The 17,201-nt window shown below is 39.0% G+C and overlaps 1 protein-coding gene across 1 annotated transcript in view; it reads right to left on the bottom strand.

The window, feature by feature from the left end:
• Nucleotides 1-619: 619 nt before the first annotated feature.
• Nucleotides 620-17,201, bottom strand: part of LOC117262831 (polypeptide N-acetylgalactosaminyltransferase 10-like) — a 90,102-nt gene continuing 73,520 nt past the window's right edge. Inside the window, exons 7-14 of the mRNA XM_078172629.1 lie at nt 16,156-16,273; nt 9,960-10,067; nt 6,060-6,281; nt 2,872-2,988; nt 2,577-2,726; nt 1,516-1,750; nt 1,158-1,316; nt 620-1,048 (exon numbers count right to left, since the gene is read on the bottom strand). Coding sequence (XP_078028755.1) covers nt 1,586-1,750; nt 2,577-2,726; nt 2,872-2,988; nt 6,060-6,281; nt 9,960-10,067; nt 16,156-16,273 — 880 coding nt within the window. The 3' untranslated portion in view covers nt 620-1,048; nt 1,158-1,316; nt 1,516-1,585. The remainder of the gene's footprint in view (nt 1,049-1,157; nt 1,317-1,515; nt 1,751-2,576; nt 2,727-2,871; nt 2,989-6,059; nt 6,282-9,959; nt 10,068-16,155; nt 16,274-17,201) is intronic.

Consider the following 17,201-nt stretch of genomic DNA (forward strand, 5'->3'; position numbering starts at 1 on the left):
CCCCTGCACATAAGGTCTGCCCAGACCCTAGAGGTTTTAAGTCTTTTCTTAGAACCCACTTCTTCTCTCAGGCTTTTAACTCAGGTTGAGCTGGACACCCAAACATTTTATCTTATTTTTATCTTATTTTATAACTCTTGTATTTTATTTTATTGTATTGTATTTTATGTATCTTATGGTTATTATTGTGGTGTACTATTAGGTACCTCACCTTATTTGCTTGTTTATTTCTATTGACCTGTTCAGCACTTTGGTCAGTCTTGGTTGTTTTAAATGTGCTTTATAAATAAAGTTTGAGTTGAGTTGAGTTGAGTTTAATATTTTGCATACTATGACTGAGTCATGTGGAAATAACAACATCAGCTACTGCATGGTGTTTACAGTGTAGGTTGCCTGCATCTCTTGGACGGTATTTGATAAGATATGGGATTAGGTTGCTGTATAAAATGAACTGTAATAGTATGTGTTTTTCTTTACTTGCAAAGGCTATGGGGGGTAGTGCCCCACACATTTTGCTAACCAAACAATCATTAGAAGGTCGGAGAATGTGTGTTTGCCATTACTGCTTGAAGGAGGAGAAGGAGAAGTCAAGTTACCTGTAAATCATCAGACAGCAAAATATTGTACGTATTTTAATAAAAAATCATCTCACAATAGAAACTGACATAAAATAACTGTGTTGCTTTATTGCTCAGTAGGAAAAAATTGCACTTTCAAGATGAGTCTTTATAGATATATATAGTCTTGCGATGCATCTGCACACTGTGCACGAGTGATTGTTTTATGTTTTGCTTTTTTTTTCATATCTTGCAAAAAGTCCCACATTTGCTTTTTGGTACCTTGGATGAAAACATCTGGAGCAAGTATTTCCCATTGTTGGAATTGTTAAGGCAACAACTGAAAAAGACAAGGTGACAAGACAATCCATTAAATACAGCAGAGTTCGTGTTTGTGTTTCCGACTCTTGGAAATTCTTGAGGTCTGTAAGAGCTCTGTTGTTTTATTGGATTTCCACAAGACAATCAGGTTTTGATGTGGTTCTCCCACCCTGTGGAAGGACAGAATGCAGACAGTGAATTAAACTTTTTTGTTTTAAATCAGTTTTTCATCACAAATGTGGTGGCACTGGTGCTCAGGTAAGCATGTCTCTTGTTTACCTTCTTCCTCATCACAAGCTCATGATGTATGACTGTATTCTGGTTGTTGGGTGTGGTCCGACCAGCTCTTCTGCTCTCAGCCAGCACGCTGCCTTGCTGCTGTACCACTGGGAATGTTTCTGAAGCGGCACGTCATTCACTTGTAGCTTCCAGTCTTATCTGGGAACATTGACAGACAGCTTACAGCTCCTCAGACAATGTGTTGTTTAATTAGACAGGCTGATATTTAACAGTTCAAAGAATCAAACTGCTGCTTTTCTTATTAACAATTCCCATGAAAAGTTGATGAAAGTCAACTGAAAGCATCATTTTGCTTCTGACAAAACAGTAAAATACAAGTTACTGTTGTATTACTCACCTGATCAAAGGTGATCATTGTTTCATGGCCTTTTTCTTTGGAAGACGCCTTATCTCATTGTCCAGTGGCCTCAATTAGCGCCCCGGTTGAAGTGCTCCAGGACGGTGGCGTTGGTTCTCTCAAACAGCCACTGCTGGCTAAGAGAGGAGGGGTCGCACGTGTTCATGAAGACTCGCCGCTCGCTTGGGCTGCTGTCGATACAGCTGTTACTGACGGGGTGATACAGACTTTTATCCTGGAGGAGAGAGTAGTGAAAAGAACACACAGGTAGAACACGGCATTTATTTCCTTCTTGATTAATTAATGAAGCAGTATCACATGGGAGGGAGTGCGGTTGTGCTGTATATCAGCACAGCTGTGATTCAGTCATAGGTAACAGCATGACCTCGAGTTGTGATAATGCTTTTATACAACATTTCTACAAGCGCCATTTATTTATTCGTAACAATAAAAAGCAGCAACAGGTTATGATTTGTTTGTTTATTTCATGATTTATTTGGCCCAAATGGTTCCGCATCTTGACTCAGACTGGACTGTTGCCAAACAACACATAAACATTAGTGCACACTAGCTTGCTGCTCTGTGTAGGTCGACACTTACCACAGACCAGCTACTTTGCATCATGTAGGCTCCATCTGTGTGTTTCCATTTATTTTGCAACCAGTGAAATAAGTCTGTCAACAGTCACTTTTGTGGCATATGTGTAATGCCAATCAGCACGTTGCGTTGTCTCCTGAAGTCATATGAGCATACCTGGAGGTTTGCAGTGAAGTATCAGGCTTCTTTCTGTCTCGTCGTCCTTTTCTGACGACTATTAATCATTTAACTCAAATGTTATCTCTGGAATATGTTTCTCTTTGTTGTATTAAGTTTGTTATGACGACCCTTAATGTAGGCTAAATAACGGTAAATGTGATTAATAGCTCAGAACACCTGTAAAGCAGAGTGAAACATGGAGATTCAAAAGTCCCAGTGCTGTTATACTGTATATTAGCACTCATGGAGTACCTCCATTTTATACAAGAAATGGACTCCAAAGTCTCCACTTTCCTCTGCTGTACCTCTCTGTAGCGCCACAGCTGGTTCCCCTTCATGCCGTGACAGTCGTACAGGGTGACGAGACTGTTGTGGGAGACGGCATCAAAGCAGACTTTCCTTGTGTGCATGGGGTCACCCACCCGGATATCCTCCCTCCAACCAAATGTTAACACCTGCAGAGAACACGTGACAAACATCAGACTGTGTCTCTCCTCTGTTGATCTTCCTGTGAGGTTTGAATCATTGTTTCCCTATAGGTTAGAAAATTGAAACCTCATGTGCTGTTTTATAAAAGGAAGTGTTAAGAATGACCCTCACCTGTCCATGACTCCAGGCCACCTCGCCCCGTCCTTTCACACAGCTCTCCAGGCGGATGGGACTCCCTGACACAAAGTGTTTGATCTCCATACACATCCCACTACCCACATTCCGGATCTAAAAAACACACACATGAACACGAGTCACAACAACAGGGAGTGCTCTTTAGTCATGGACAGTCATGGAACAGGTCCCATCAGATGCTGTTTGTAATCCAGCCAAATCGGAATGAAGCCTTCATGAGCCCCCGTGTTTTTAATTGAAACTGTACCAACGTGAAACACTGATTTATTAAAGATCGTGTGTGTGTGTGTATGTGTGTTAGTTTGAGGCCCTGCTTGGAGAACATTCCCCACTGTATTTCACCAACATTTCTTCTCACTTTTAGTATCTATAAAATGACATCTGGGTAAAAACTGGCTTTAGATCTGCTTAAAATGACCCTATTTCAGTATATCCACTTTTACTTGTGCCCTTCTGTAACAATTATTTGATTTCACCTCTTTTTTGAAAATCCCAACTGAAAATGTACCTGCATTCTAGAGGACTCTGTGATGTCAGTTTGCCGTTTGCACCCACAGAAATTTAATGTTTTTGTTTTTTTTCACATTCTTGGAAGGGCCCAAAGGCATGTTTGGCCCCTGGGTGTGCACCCAAAATTCTCTGATGATAGTTGCAACATGCAGGAGGAGAAGGCAGAAAAATGCTGTGTTATTGCAAACATGTTTCATCACTGTTTCTTGTCTGTTGTTTCCACTGAGAATTTTGCTATCGCTATCTCCAGCTTGATTCACCCCTTTTGCAACGTGGAAAACTCCCTCTAGTCCTCCATTTTTGTTAAGTCAAAATCCTGTGTTGAATTGAACATGATATGTGCCTTGCAATGTTCACCTTTGTATGCAGCACACTTGCATCATGTAGTGTTTGTGCTACATACAGACTGCTTCGCAACCCGATCAAATCCTCACACCAATAAATGTAACTCTGCTACAGCATCACTAGTAGAGAAATTGTTTTCCTTCCCATGTCCAGCTTTAGATACATGTCTCCACCGACCTTAGTTGGATGAGATTTGCAGTCCATTTCTTGTATGTACACACAATACTTTTAACAACCTACAGTACATGCATAAAGTCCATCTCTGAATTCACCGACAAAGGTAGACTGAAGGAAGCAGTTCATAGATTTGTCAATACTGTGCTACCACGACTTGACTCTGAATAATAATGATAAGCTCACCAACTATGGTCATGGTGAATGCACTCATTTTAATCTGTTAGGGTGTTCTGAGTTCCAGAGATGGAAAAGAAGCCTTTAGGTATTCAAAGGTTCTCCAGATGATTTAAGGGGAGGTAGAAACCACTGACATTTTCAAAAATCACTGCTTTAACTTTGCTTTTAGCAAAGGAGCACTTTATGCTCATTTCCTCCGACCTCTGTTATTGTTATTCTTACTTTTGTCCCTGCAGATTTTCTTAAAATTTCTGAAAATCATAGGGAGGTAGAGAAACTTGAAAAACAGATTTGTTAGTGCTGATAATGGGTGGGAGTTCATGCCTTATTGTCCGAGGACTTCATTCTCCCAATCACCTGTCAGTCAGGTGTATGTTTGAGCATATACAGTACATCTCTGAAATGATGAAATGTGCAAATAAAAGGCTATAAAGTTTGATGTAATGATGTGTTCAAGAACTAAAGATGTGCTACTTTCTAAGGTCTTATCCATCCCAGCAGCTTTTCATTGATACTTGTTATATTTCAGATTGTCTACTTTACTATTTTATTATTTATTTTATTTTATTGTCTACTTTAATATTTTATTTTATTTTATTTTAATGTCTACTTTAATATTTTATTTTATTTTATTTTATTTTATTTTATTTTAATGTCTACTTTAATATTTTATTTTATTTATTTCATTGTCTATTTTAGCATCTTATTTATATCTTCATCTTTATCTCTTGTTTCCATTCATGCTGTATTTCTATTTCTACTTTGCACGGAGCATTGGAACAAAAACAATTTCCCCCCGGGATTAATAAAGTATTCTGAATCTGAATCTGAATCTGAATTAAGAATAATGCTGTGTCTCAAATCACATACTTCAGTTAGTACACTTCCATGTAGTATACTGTGTGCACTATGTACTTATTGGCGTAGTGCGCAAATTTCGACAGGGTAGTGTTGTCTCAAACCAAACACAGCCGTTGTGCACTCACCGGAAATGACTACCGCAAATTAGCTTGTTAGCAAACTAGCATTAGCATTCGTGTTATCGTTTGCGGTACCAAATCATTACAGACTGCTAAATTAACCCAATAAACATACTGCTGGCTTATACCCAACAACAGTATAGTGGTGCTTAGTGCAAAAAACACATGTATTTGTACAATGCAGCGACGCTCACGGTCACACAGTCCTCGGCCGCCATTTCCAGTTTTAAAAGTGGTCCCTCCCCTTCCGCTACGTAGCCAAGATGGCGACCATTGAGGGCGAGAAGTGTCCATAGTTCCACACTCAACTTCTTGACCGTTTTGAGTGCACCATCCGGGTACTCATAGTGCACTGCATTTTTCCATACTTCTCAGTGTGAACGCACTTATGCACTCAAAATATTAAGTGCAAGTACAGAAGTACATGATTTGAGACACAGTGTAAGTTAAGTTAATTAAGGTAAAACCCAGCTCTCACCAGATGTCAGTATCACTTCAGAAAGACACTGGACTCTTACGTCAGACACATTAAATTTTGGTTGAAGGGAAAATCAAGTTGAGAATTTTTAAAATATCAACATTGGAATTTTTTGTGATGTGGACTTTAACATCATGATGATTTGCGGAAATTGGGTTTTGTTGTCCATACCCTGCGACGAAATGTTGTTTGGAAGGTGTCAGATTAATTACCAACACAACAATAAAACCAACAAACTCAACGTCATCTGTTGTGAGTATTCTACGTAAAATTGACGATAGCATCAGGCATTGTCCTGACATTGGATTTTGGTCACTTAACATCACAATCTATATTCAACCAAATTATAGCACTGAATGGTGTTGGTGGCCAGCTGGGATTGATGAATCCAAATTTGTGTATATTCCTCTGTACATTTTCCTCTCCATGCAGTCGTTGAATCTAACATCTCGCTTGGACATTGTTTCCCCACACTAGTTTCCTAAACTTTTCCTTACTTCTCCCCATGCAGCAGCAGGAGGTTCCACCATTGGGTAGTGTTTGGGCAGATCCCAGGCCACCTCGCTCATGAACCACTTGAAGCTCTTGCAGTTGAGGCGGTTCCTCAGCTCCTTCTGGGCCGTCATATCACCCGCTGACAGGTGTCTGTACTCGGGCCGACGCTGGTAGACGTATTCGGCGTATTCATCCATCCATACCTCTGCCACACGCTTTAGGTTCTGAAATCAAATCAAAGAGCGAGTCAGCCGCATATATGCATTCACTAAACAGCCCAGCAGGGATCTGAAGTCTGACAGAATGTCTTTGAGTCTCCCACAAATAAACACAAAATCCCACCATCCTTGGCAGTGAGGTTGATCTTGTGGAACCACATTGGACTGTTTTGTGAACATAAATGTTTACATAGTCTGCTGTTAGTATTGTAGATTGGCCTCAGGGAGTCTACTCCGACAATGGAATCCATTTATTGACTGTGCCTCAGAATAACCCAACTTAACAGCAACATTTTTCTACTTTGCTGCAGCTGTTAAAACTCTTTACCACTGAAATTCATGTTGATCCAACTGAATTCAAGCTGACCTTATCTGTTTAGCTGGAGTACTGCAGCACTTCAATCAAATGGAAAAGTTTGAAGAATAAAGTAAAAAAAAAAAAGTGCATCCCTGATAATGAAACGGCTATTTCACTTTTTGCAGAGAATTTATTTTTAGTACCTTTCTATAAATGTTCTCCTTCATCTGAGGCTGATTCAGGACCATCAGCATTCCACTGAGGTCCAGTTTAAAGACTGTTGGTCAGAATAGAAAGTCAAAACAAAGGCCAGCGCCTTTCCGTTGCATACTGAGCCATGCTCCAGGCTGTGACAGAGGCATACATAACGAATGGTGCTCGGCTACACCCCAGATGATTTACCGCTTTTAGACAATTTCTCATTCTGTGTAAGTACTTTGAAGTGTACAAGGAACAAAGAAACTTAAGCTCATTCTTCACAGCAACACCTGCAAGGGCCATAAGTTGTAGATAGTGGATACACTGCATACCACTGTCTCTCGTCTGGTGGTCTTTTGTTAGTAGTTGCTGAGCCGACTGTAAAGTGCTCTCGAGCATGGAGGAGAAAGAGGAGAGTACTTAGTAGAGGACGTACGAAGGAAAAACGCTGTCATTTGTTAAAGCGCACCACTTAAAGACTCGCTGGGATGATGTTTGTAACTGTATGTAACTGTCTGTTTATTTGTGTGCTTAAGCTTGATTAGACAAAGGTTCACTCACTCATTCTTGTTAAGTCATATATCCAGCGACATCTAATTTTGGTTCAGTTTCACTGTTTAAGGATACATAAGTTGCTTTTACAGTTTTTGTTTGTTTGTGTTTGCATAAAAAATGACTTCCCCAAATCTCTTTTACTCCAATACCAAAGTATTTCCTGAGATAAATTTGGTTTAACACCAAGTCATATTTCAGCACAAATCCAAATATGCTGTTTTTGCTGTTGTGTGAACTTAATTTAACTGTAATTTAAATGCTGAAGAGCCCCGTGTGTGATGCAGCAGAATACTAATAAAGTTCAAATCAGTTTTGCTGATAAGATGGCACTTTTAATATAGCACGAGGATAATTGGATTTTGCCTCATTTATTGTTTGTTTAATCAATAAACCTTACTGATAACAGCTTTTTAAAGAGACACATGAACAAATAAAGAGCCATGAAATAAAGAGGAACTGCGACTATAATGGGACTGTTATAAACATGTGAGATAATGTATTGTTGCTGTGAATGAGCTTTGCAGTCTGCGCCTTTCAAAGGCAAAGATTACCTTACAATGGAATTGTAACATTCAGAGCTGATGAATGGGCGGTATTAAAATGAACCAGTCCTCCATCTCAGGAAAAAAAAAATGCTATTATTACTACTTCAAACCACTCAGCCTGTAAAACGGCTGCGCAATGTCTTCAGTGGCTCTAAAAGGAGCTTTATCAACTATGATGAAAAATAACCCCTGAGAAAGTCTTCATGATGTCTTCAGGGTCAAGCTTGGGCTTAGAGACTATAATTTCTTGACAAACCTGCTCTACAAACCTGGGGCATTTAGACTGAATATTGTTCATTTTTGTAAGGCAGGTACTGTCTAACAAAAAGACTGAATTGCTTTATTAGAGTGTAAGATCCAGGGTTTTGGGAGCTTGGCCAATACACGGCACTAAAAGTTTCTCAACCTCAACATTAATTTGGACCAATATTTTTATACTTTTAAGACCTGCACCTTTATGAAAGTGCAATATAAAACTGCAGGAATTGTCTGAAATTAGTAAAACTAAAGACATGGAATTTATGTATCACAATATAGCCTGCATTACAGCTGTTTTATATGGTTTCCTGTTATATTTTGTATTTTGTCCTATACTCTCAGTGTAAGGACCTTTGATTAGTTAGGTTTGACCTATATTCATCCCCTGATGATCCACATAATTCAGTTCAAATATGGAGTTTTGTAGTGTGGGGCACCTCAGAAATGTTGCTAAATCAGAGGCACAAACATTACACATACTATAGGTTCCACTTCTCTTAGTGGAGCTCAAAGGAGTGTCAGACATCAGATGTACCCTTTGTTTTATGCCACCAGTGCTAACATGATTATACAAACATAGGATCTCAAATGTTTAACCTTTAAACCTCTTACAAGTCCTCTAAAATGTACCTAAATACAGCGAAAATACCAATCAATGGCATACCTTAAGTAAATTGAAGGCTCTTCTTGTTCCATTTTTAGAATAGGCATGTGCATGGCCTCATCTGAAAGTTCACATTTGAATGTTTTCTCCCCCATAGTCAAGAATCACTGTATGTGTTTCTGTTATCGAGTCGAATAAGTTTCAATAAAAGGTTTTAATTCAACTTAATTGAATATTTAAAAAACCTTTTCCCCTTAAGATAACAGAGTAGCCATTTATTTAGCATTTCTGTGCATTTTCAACAATCAGATGCAAGGAGTTCAAACCTCCTGCATAAGTTTATGGCTTTTGATTGGCTATGAGACCAGGAAGTGTGAGGGATGCATTCTGCCTTCAACACAGATCCTCTTTGGCTATCTAGCCATAGCAACAGCACTGAAAGCTCCTATTGGCTTAAGTGAGGTGTCAATGAAAAGGTCAGGAGTTCACCTCCATGTTAACATCAAGTAACAGGCACATTTCCATGTGAATGGAAGAAATTATGGATAATATATAGAGAAATATGAACATCTGAAATGATGCAATGGCAGTTCATGGATGTCTATGAATGTAATAATATTTTTGGACTTAATAGTTCACTGGATTTATATTGTTTGGACCTTTGGGAGTGTATGAGAACTGCACAAGGACCATTTCTGTTGGGATAATATTGATCTATGGATTAACATAACGCTTAGAAATGAGTTTATGACTGTTAATTTGTTGTTGTTTATTTGTCTGACAGAAGCGATTATTAAACCATTTGTCGTGGTTGTAAATCATCAGCATCAATGGAACTGCAAGGAACTATAAGTTGAATGAGTAAACCACTTCAACACAGTAAATACAGCAGTTGCATGCATATAATAATCATCAAATAAAACCTTATGGGGACCCATAGACAAGCTTTTGGATTTCTAAGAGGAACAGCCAATACAGATCCATTGTGCTTCGATTGCCCTGCTGTCTTACAGATGAATACTACTATAAAAAAATTTAAAAAAAAACAAAAAAAAAAAAAACACATCCATTGTTGTGAAATAGCTGTAACAAAGGTGATGTGACAGCATTGTACTAACACTGCGCCCCCGTATCAGACTGTTATAGTACATGGAAAATCTGTGACTGATCTGCTGTATTGTATTTGTATGAACCACGGAGGCATACAGTACAGCGTGAAGAATTACCTTCGCCAAGCTGATCCCACCAGGGACCTTGTAGGGGACGTATTTTCTATAGATGTGTCCTACCCTGGAGCAAGGGATGTCCTCCATCCGACCACCACACATCCACACCTACAGAGACACACAGAGAGCGAGACAGCTCTTTCATCAGACTGATCTCTGTTGTATATAGAACCTTTGTCCAGCTCAGCATACAAAGACAGAATGTTGTGGAAAGGTAAAGGAAGGTGAAGGAAGGAGACAATCTAGGAGATGAGCAGGAGACTGATGGCTATGAAGAAAGATGCATATAGTACAGTGGATTTAACAGGCTTATAAATCCTGGGAGAATAGGAGGAGAGAGGAGTGAATTTGGAAGAAGAGGCAATAAAGATGAAATGGCAGGATAGTGGAGGAAGAAGAGAAGACACCAAAAGCAAATTATGATATGATAGTGACCTGACTTCACCTGAGCAGCAGGGTCAGATAAGAGAAAGGCTGGGGTATAAGTCTTTGGTACAGTATCTTATGACAGTGCTTAAATTTAGCTGACTATGAAGAAACAATAGAAACTGCAAACTGGCTCCTCGGGAAAATCAGTGCATGCTGCCGGTTTGAAACATTAAAATTATACAATTAGATTTAAGTTTTAAGAACTCTAATGTGCTTGTCGCAAGTAAAAAACAAACCTTTATTTCCAGCAATTTTATCTCGTTTATTTTCATTTCCCTTGTCTATCGCACAGACCAGAGACATCCAGCAGTGGCTCCTCATTTTAATCCTTCAAATATAATAGAGACAACAGTGAGGATTCTTTTTCTTGGCTTGCGACGTTGAAAATAAACCTTGAGAAAGAAAGGGAGGCATGGAGGATGACGATGAAAGAAGGACTTAGAGACAGCCGGCGAGATGGGAAAAGGGTTTTGTTTTAAAGACAATAGCAATATGAAAAGTGGGGAAATGAAAAGCTGGATTTAAACATGAAAACAAACAAGTTAAATTTGGGAAGACAGAGGGGTAACACTTCCAAATTGTTTCTGCACAGCGTTCCTTTAATAGGCTATTCGAAGGTTAGAGGCAGGCTGAAGCTGCTGAGAACATGGGCAGAAAATGATATAACGGCATCCTCTGGCCTAATAGGACAGCAGCCTTGGAACTTTACAGACATAACATCATTGGTGACATAAGGCAGACGTGACTGCAATGGCTGGGCCATGTGTTTCAAATGGGCCCAAAGGTTTTGACCCATCCAGGAAAAAAAATGGTTTTGGCTCTTTTTTGGTATTGTTTTGCATCTCTTTGTGGTCATTGTTAGTGCTGTTTCATAGATTCTGAGTTCATGATACAGTGATAAGTGACGTCATAATTTCGTGCAATGAATACCCAAATAAATACATAATTAATTTGATGTCAGGTTAAAACTGATGTCTTAAAATCTGATGTGAAACAGGTAAAAGTTGATGTGAATTACTACAAATGTTGTAACAACATAATGCATTAGTTCATTGCTTATATTGTACAGTTTTGCCCGGAACTAATGTTCCTTGTTTGCAGTTCCGTTGTGGTCAAGTTCAACGTGGAACTATATACAATGCAAGGTGTGCGTTGTCTCATCAGCCTCTGCTATTGTATTCATTCAAGTTATGTTCATGTCTGAAGCTCTAGCAGATAGTTAAGGGACTCCAAGCTCCAAGAAACTTTCTAAGGACTTTTCAAGGACTTTAAACCTCTTTTCACTTTGGTATTTATTGAACTTGTAAAATATCCTTTTGTTTCATGTCGGCGTTGAGCATCATTTTGTGTTTACTTTCATTTTCAAGAGAGCTACACTCATTATGCATCTTTTTGTGGTTTTGTGTCTTTGTTGGTTATTCTCTGTCTCTTTGCAGCCCCTTTGCATCTCTTTCTGGTCAATTCAAGTCTCTTCCTGGTCTGTACGCATACAGTAATTTGAGTGAAATTTTACAGCAGATGAAGGCCAAGGGGGCAATGGATACTTTGTGCCCTTGGGTCTGTGCCCGTTAGGCCCAGTCATTAATCTGTTCATGATTAAAGCCTATAATATTAAAGACTTAAAAACAACAACTTGTTGCATTTTCCCCCCCTTTGTTTCTGGGCATATCACAATTGACCGGACAGTGGGTAAAACCATATGACGTTGGGCAATTTTCTGTGTTGAGTTGAAGTTTTCATTCAGGACACAATGGGAGGCATATAAAGCAGTAAAATGCAATGCCTTCAGAAACACAAAAGCAGCCAGCTAAAAGCCCTAACTCTCATTGGAGACAACTGCAAAAATTAGTTAATATTCATGGTCCCCAGAGAATGAACCTTGGGACCTTTCTACTGAAAAATGCACATTTGCTCTTCAGCTAAAACTAGATCCGCTGTTTAAGGCTACTGTGGCCTTTTAATTCAGCCTATGTTCAAAATTCCTCGTTTAGCATATACTGAACTATGTGTTAATGTTTTATTGATTTAAAGACACCAATACAGACAATTCAAGTTTAAGTTACATTTTTAGTCAGTGCTGGATTTTGTCTTACAGCATTATGTTTTATTCATACAGTCGGAGTGAAGTGTGTTGTTCTGTTTCTATCAGCTGAGCCTGTTTACACTCTTGTGATCTGAGTTGGTTCACTGGTGGTGGAACTTCATCTGCAACAAACCATATTGAGAGTGGCTGTGCTGCAGTGGCAATGATGTCAACAAAGGGCAGTGAAAACTTGTTGGTTATGTCTGGGTGGTTTGAAAGCTTCCACTACATGAATAACCAAGGCTGGCAGCAATAAATGTAAAATCAGGATATGGGCCATGAGGCATTGGACTACTTTACCCACTACACAGAATATACCCCTCGCCCCGTTATCACTTCCAGCTCTGTCCAACACAGCAGTGCTGATTAGACCAAGCTAGTAATGAGCCTGACCCAAGGCTTTAATCTCAAATAATTTTAGGAAGCAGACAGCCATTAAGAAAACTAGAAACTCAGATTTAGATGTTCGCAAAGCATATTTATTATTATGACAATAAATGCGCCATGACGTCAAATCAATGCCATTTGCATCTTGTAAAAATGTCAAGCAATTATTATTATTATTATTTATTTTCTAATAGGTTTCTAAATGGAATATGGTTCATATGAGTAATAGGACTGAAGTTACATGAATAAACAAAACAGCAACAGCAAAAAAAAAAACGTTATGTATTTTTTTTTTAATATATGCTTTTAGAAAGTTTTTCTGCCATCTTTATGCCACTTAATTTTTACTCTGAATAACTTTTTCCTTTTTTTGGCTCCATCCACAGAGGTTTAATTATTTCCTCCTCGAGAGCAGCTCTGTCTCTGAGAAATGTTTGCACAACTGAAGCTACAATCTGCCGGGGCGATTTAAAAAAAAAAAAAAATCCATCAGTTTTATGCCGCGCACTATCCTCTGGCTCAGCATGTGAGGTCATATTATCACTGTGCTCTGTATGCCTGCATGTGCTGACATTATTTCACTGTGTGAGTTGAAAATGCTCGACGTTCCCACATAGCAGTGTGACCAGGACGGAGCTTTAGATTAGCTGTACCCGTGAATGAAGTGATTGTGTTTCACATGCGAGCAGGGCCAGGCTGTCTGTGGGAGCAGCAGTTTGGATGTAAGGATTAGTATGAGAGCCTGTTAATCTTTTCACCTTAGGAGACTGGCTGTCTGCTCCGTATCAGCTAATGGGGATCTTAATAAAAAGGATACCAAATTGAATATCTGAGGGCATAAAGTAGACTTAAGACGCACAGCTAGGCATGTGCTGATAGCAAAGTTTAATAGTATGATAAGCTTGGCCAAACTAATAACCTTGGTATCGGATATTATCTCAGTAATTACTTAAACAAGATGAAACACTTCAAAACAGCACTAAAACAGAAGAGTTTTTGCGTCAGGCTCATCTCTGGGTCATGGCCTATGTTGGCGAAGGCCTACTGTTTTATAGTCACAGCTTTTCCAAATTCCTCATCTTTTGCTCACGGTTTCAAAATAAAGAGATCAATTGCAGGGTTAGCTTTACATTTTTGGTTTAAGGTGGAATTATACTTTTGCATCACAGTGTAGAGGAACAGTTCTAAGTGCCTCAGGTTTCGGAATCGATTTTCTTTGATTATATACCCGCAGGAAATTGTGTTGGAAATGGGTTTGAGATTACTGAGCCCCCTTTAACTCTTGATATCTGCAGGATTAACACCGCCATTGGAACAGTTGTTAAAGTGCATCGACAAAATACGTTGTTGCCTTCCAAAACAACCCATATGAGCATTTTCTAATGCAACACTGCTTTCACAAGGATGTCACTGACTTCCAACAGCTGTTACAAATGACTGTTCAAAGAAACCTCACATGAATTTCCTCTGATCCACCACTGCATTGGCTAAGGTTTGGATATGTTTAGTCACAAAAACGACTTGGTTGAAATCAGGGAAAGATTATAGTCACGATTAAAAGAACCAGTAGGAAAGAGGAAACAAAACAGAAAGCAGCACCCTCTTGTAAAAACTTTATATATTGAAATAAAAAAATAATAATTTTAAAACAAGTAGAAAAGCAAGTCTTTTTGATGGACATTAGGGAATATTCTTCTCTGGTAAAACCCAAAACATGAAGGTCAGACGTCAGCTACACAACAAGCTCCAAGGAGATGGTTTCAAGTTGTTGTGGGATGGGATGGGACCACTACCAATTCCATAACTGTTTCTAAAGCTGTCTGAGTTTTTTTTTTTCTTTAAATCCTCATCAGGAAAACCAAAAGGGGATATTCAGACTGTCTTCTTCTGTAAGCTCTGTCACTGATTTTGGCTGATGGAGAGAACATGATCACAAAAAGGTTTGCTTAATTAGAAGTGAGGAGAAAAGAAGAACGGTCCCATGAACATTCTTCCTCCATTTTCTTAAACTTTCCCTGATGCTGAATCTGGTCTTTAAAGGGTACACCTGCTGATTTTGTAACCAACTTTGTATTAAAACATTTTGGGTAGTATATGTAAATCAACTGTGGTAAACGTCCTTCCATCTAACCAGTACCCAGCTATCCCTCCTCGCCCCCGTCATCCGAGTGCTGCAAGCTCTAGGACTGTTGCTCGAACAAAAAGCTGTACTTCCACATTTTCGTATTACCTCACCCATGTCGCCATTACGGAAACAAACAGTATAGAAGCAGAAGAGACGGACCTCCCCCTCACTTTCTCTTTCTCAAACTCGGACGGAATCAAATTAAATGTTCATACCAAGCAATGCTAATTGAATATGTATCATGATTATGTTACTGTATTGCCTATTTCTCGCCTACAATGTTTTTAGAAACATATTTTAGTGTTGTGTTAAGCGGGCACCATGGTGTTTCCTGCGCAGTGAAAATGGAGGCTGAAAAAACTGAGATCAAATGGTAAAACTAGACAGTGCTGATCAAATATAAACAAATATACAAATGTTTCCAGAAACATGTTTTAGCTTACTATTTAACTGTAATACGAGATCGTTTTTTGCCGATCTGCTGCCATTGTGTCAAACAGACGTGCCTGCATTTCGTCACCCACCAGCAGGAGCATTTATAGGTCTGGCGCACCGCTGTGCATTCTGGTAGTTTTGGGTTTTCTCCCTCTTTTGCAAAACCGCCTTTTTTTGTGTTACGGTTATGTAGCACCACTTTCAAAAGTGTTTGCGTCATTCCACTGCATAGACATCCTAGTTTTTTTAAAAGTGAAAATACTTCTTGAGACGTGAATAACCATTGCCTGGGTTTTTAATGCTGCTGAGCTACTGAAAATGTGGATGAAGAGTAACCAGAGGGAAATTCTAATGGATTTGAAGGGGAACATTAAAAATAGAGCAGGACTCAAAACAAAGAGGGTGTCCTTGAAAGAGAAGAAAAGACAATAATAGGATTATTTGGGAACTAAATTAATATCTAAGAGGATATATATTATCATTATTATTATGTGATTGACCCTAATGCAATGACAGAGTAAAACAGTGTCAGAATGGTTGGTTATAGAGTGTTGAGTAAAAACAGTAAATTCAAGACATCCTATCTGCAGCATAAATTGAAATTTAAATAACAATAAAAGAGCATTAAATTAGCCAGTGGTTAATGAACAAAGAGAAAAATTATTGTACTTTTTGTGCACAAAATATAGAAAAGTGTGTTTAATTGCAATTTAACTGTTGACTTTGATCATTTGTACCTTGAAGGAGATCTCATACTGTTCTCCTCCCCAGATCTCCAGACCTGTGTCATATCCTCCCAACTCCCAGAACCACTTCCTGTCCACAGCAAACAGCCCACCTGCCATCACTGGTGACCTGCAGGACACACAAAATACAACACACACTCACTATTTGCAGTGCATTTTGTACAACAGAAGCCGTTCCATTTGTGCAGAGCGGCAGCATCACTTTCCACTTCTCACCTACTAAAGAAAACATCTGAATAGATGCAAGATTTACTCACAAACTGCTGCAAGTACTAACAAGATCCCTGAACTCATCACTTCAACAGAGTCAAATGAACAAAGATGGAGAGAGAGACAGCGAGGAGACAATCAGAAATCATCACTTCGAACATCTGAAATGTCAAAAAATGTCTACAGCAGGGACTTCTCAGGAGAGAAATAGAGGTAGAAATAAGCAGATGACAGACACTGAATCATAAGGCACTTTGAAAACTTCATCCTTGTAACTTCTTATGGGTGGTGCAAGGTGTATCGGTGTTTCACAAGGTTATATGACATTCAAATGAGGTTTGAAGTAAACCAAAGCTGCTGTACAGAAAAGTCCCTTGTGTTGTTGTGTCTATAAAATGATGGAGATATAAATGTTCACCAGTAACCAAGAAATTTGGTTCGGAACTAATCGTATCTATCCAATTAAACGTACCAAACCAGGGTCTGTATGCCACATCCCTAATTCAACCTGAAAGCATACATCAAACAAAACCATTGAAGCAACATCAGCCATACAACTGTTTAGTTTGCTTGAAACAAACTAAACTTATGAATCATAGGCTGAATAGTGGATTGTGCTGCAGGAGTGGTTTGAAAGTTATTTATGTTCTTTGCTGTGCTTCTGGGTCTCGGTTGGAATCCACTGCAACTGCTCTAAATCCAAGCTGACTGCGGCTGCTGTCCACCGTGAGGGAGAATCAAACTTTTCTGAGCCATCTTTGTAAGCCTACAGGATTGAAAACTCATATAACAAAAATAAGAACAAAAAAAGGTCTGAATAGGAGCAA

This window comes from Epinephelus lanceolatus, chromosome 11, assembly GCF_041903045.1.
Source record: "Epinephelus lanceolatus isolate andai-2023 chromosome 11, ASM4190304v1, whole genome shotgun sequence".
Classification (NCBI taxonomy): Eukaryota; Metazoa; Chordata; class Actinopteri; order Perciformes; family Serranidae; genus Epinephelus; species Epinephelus lanceolatus.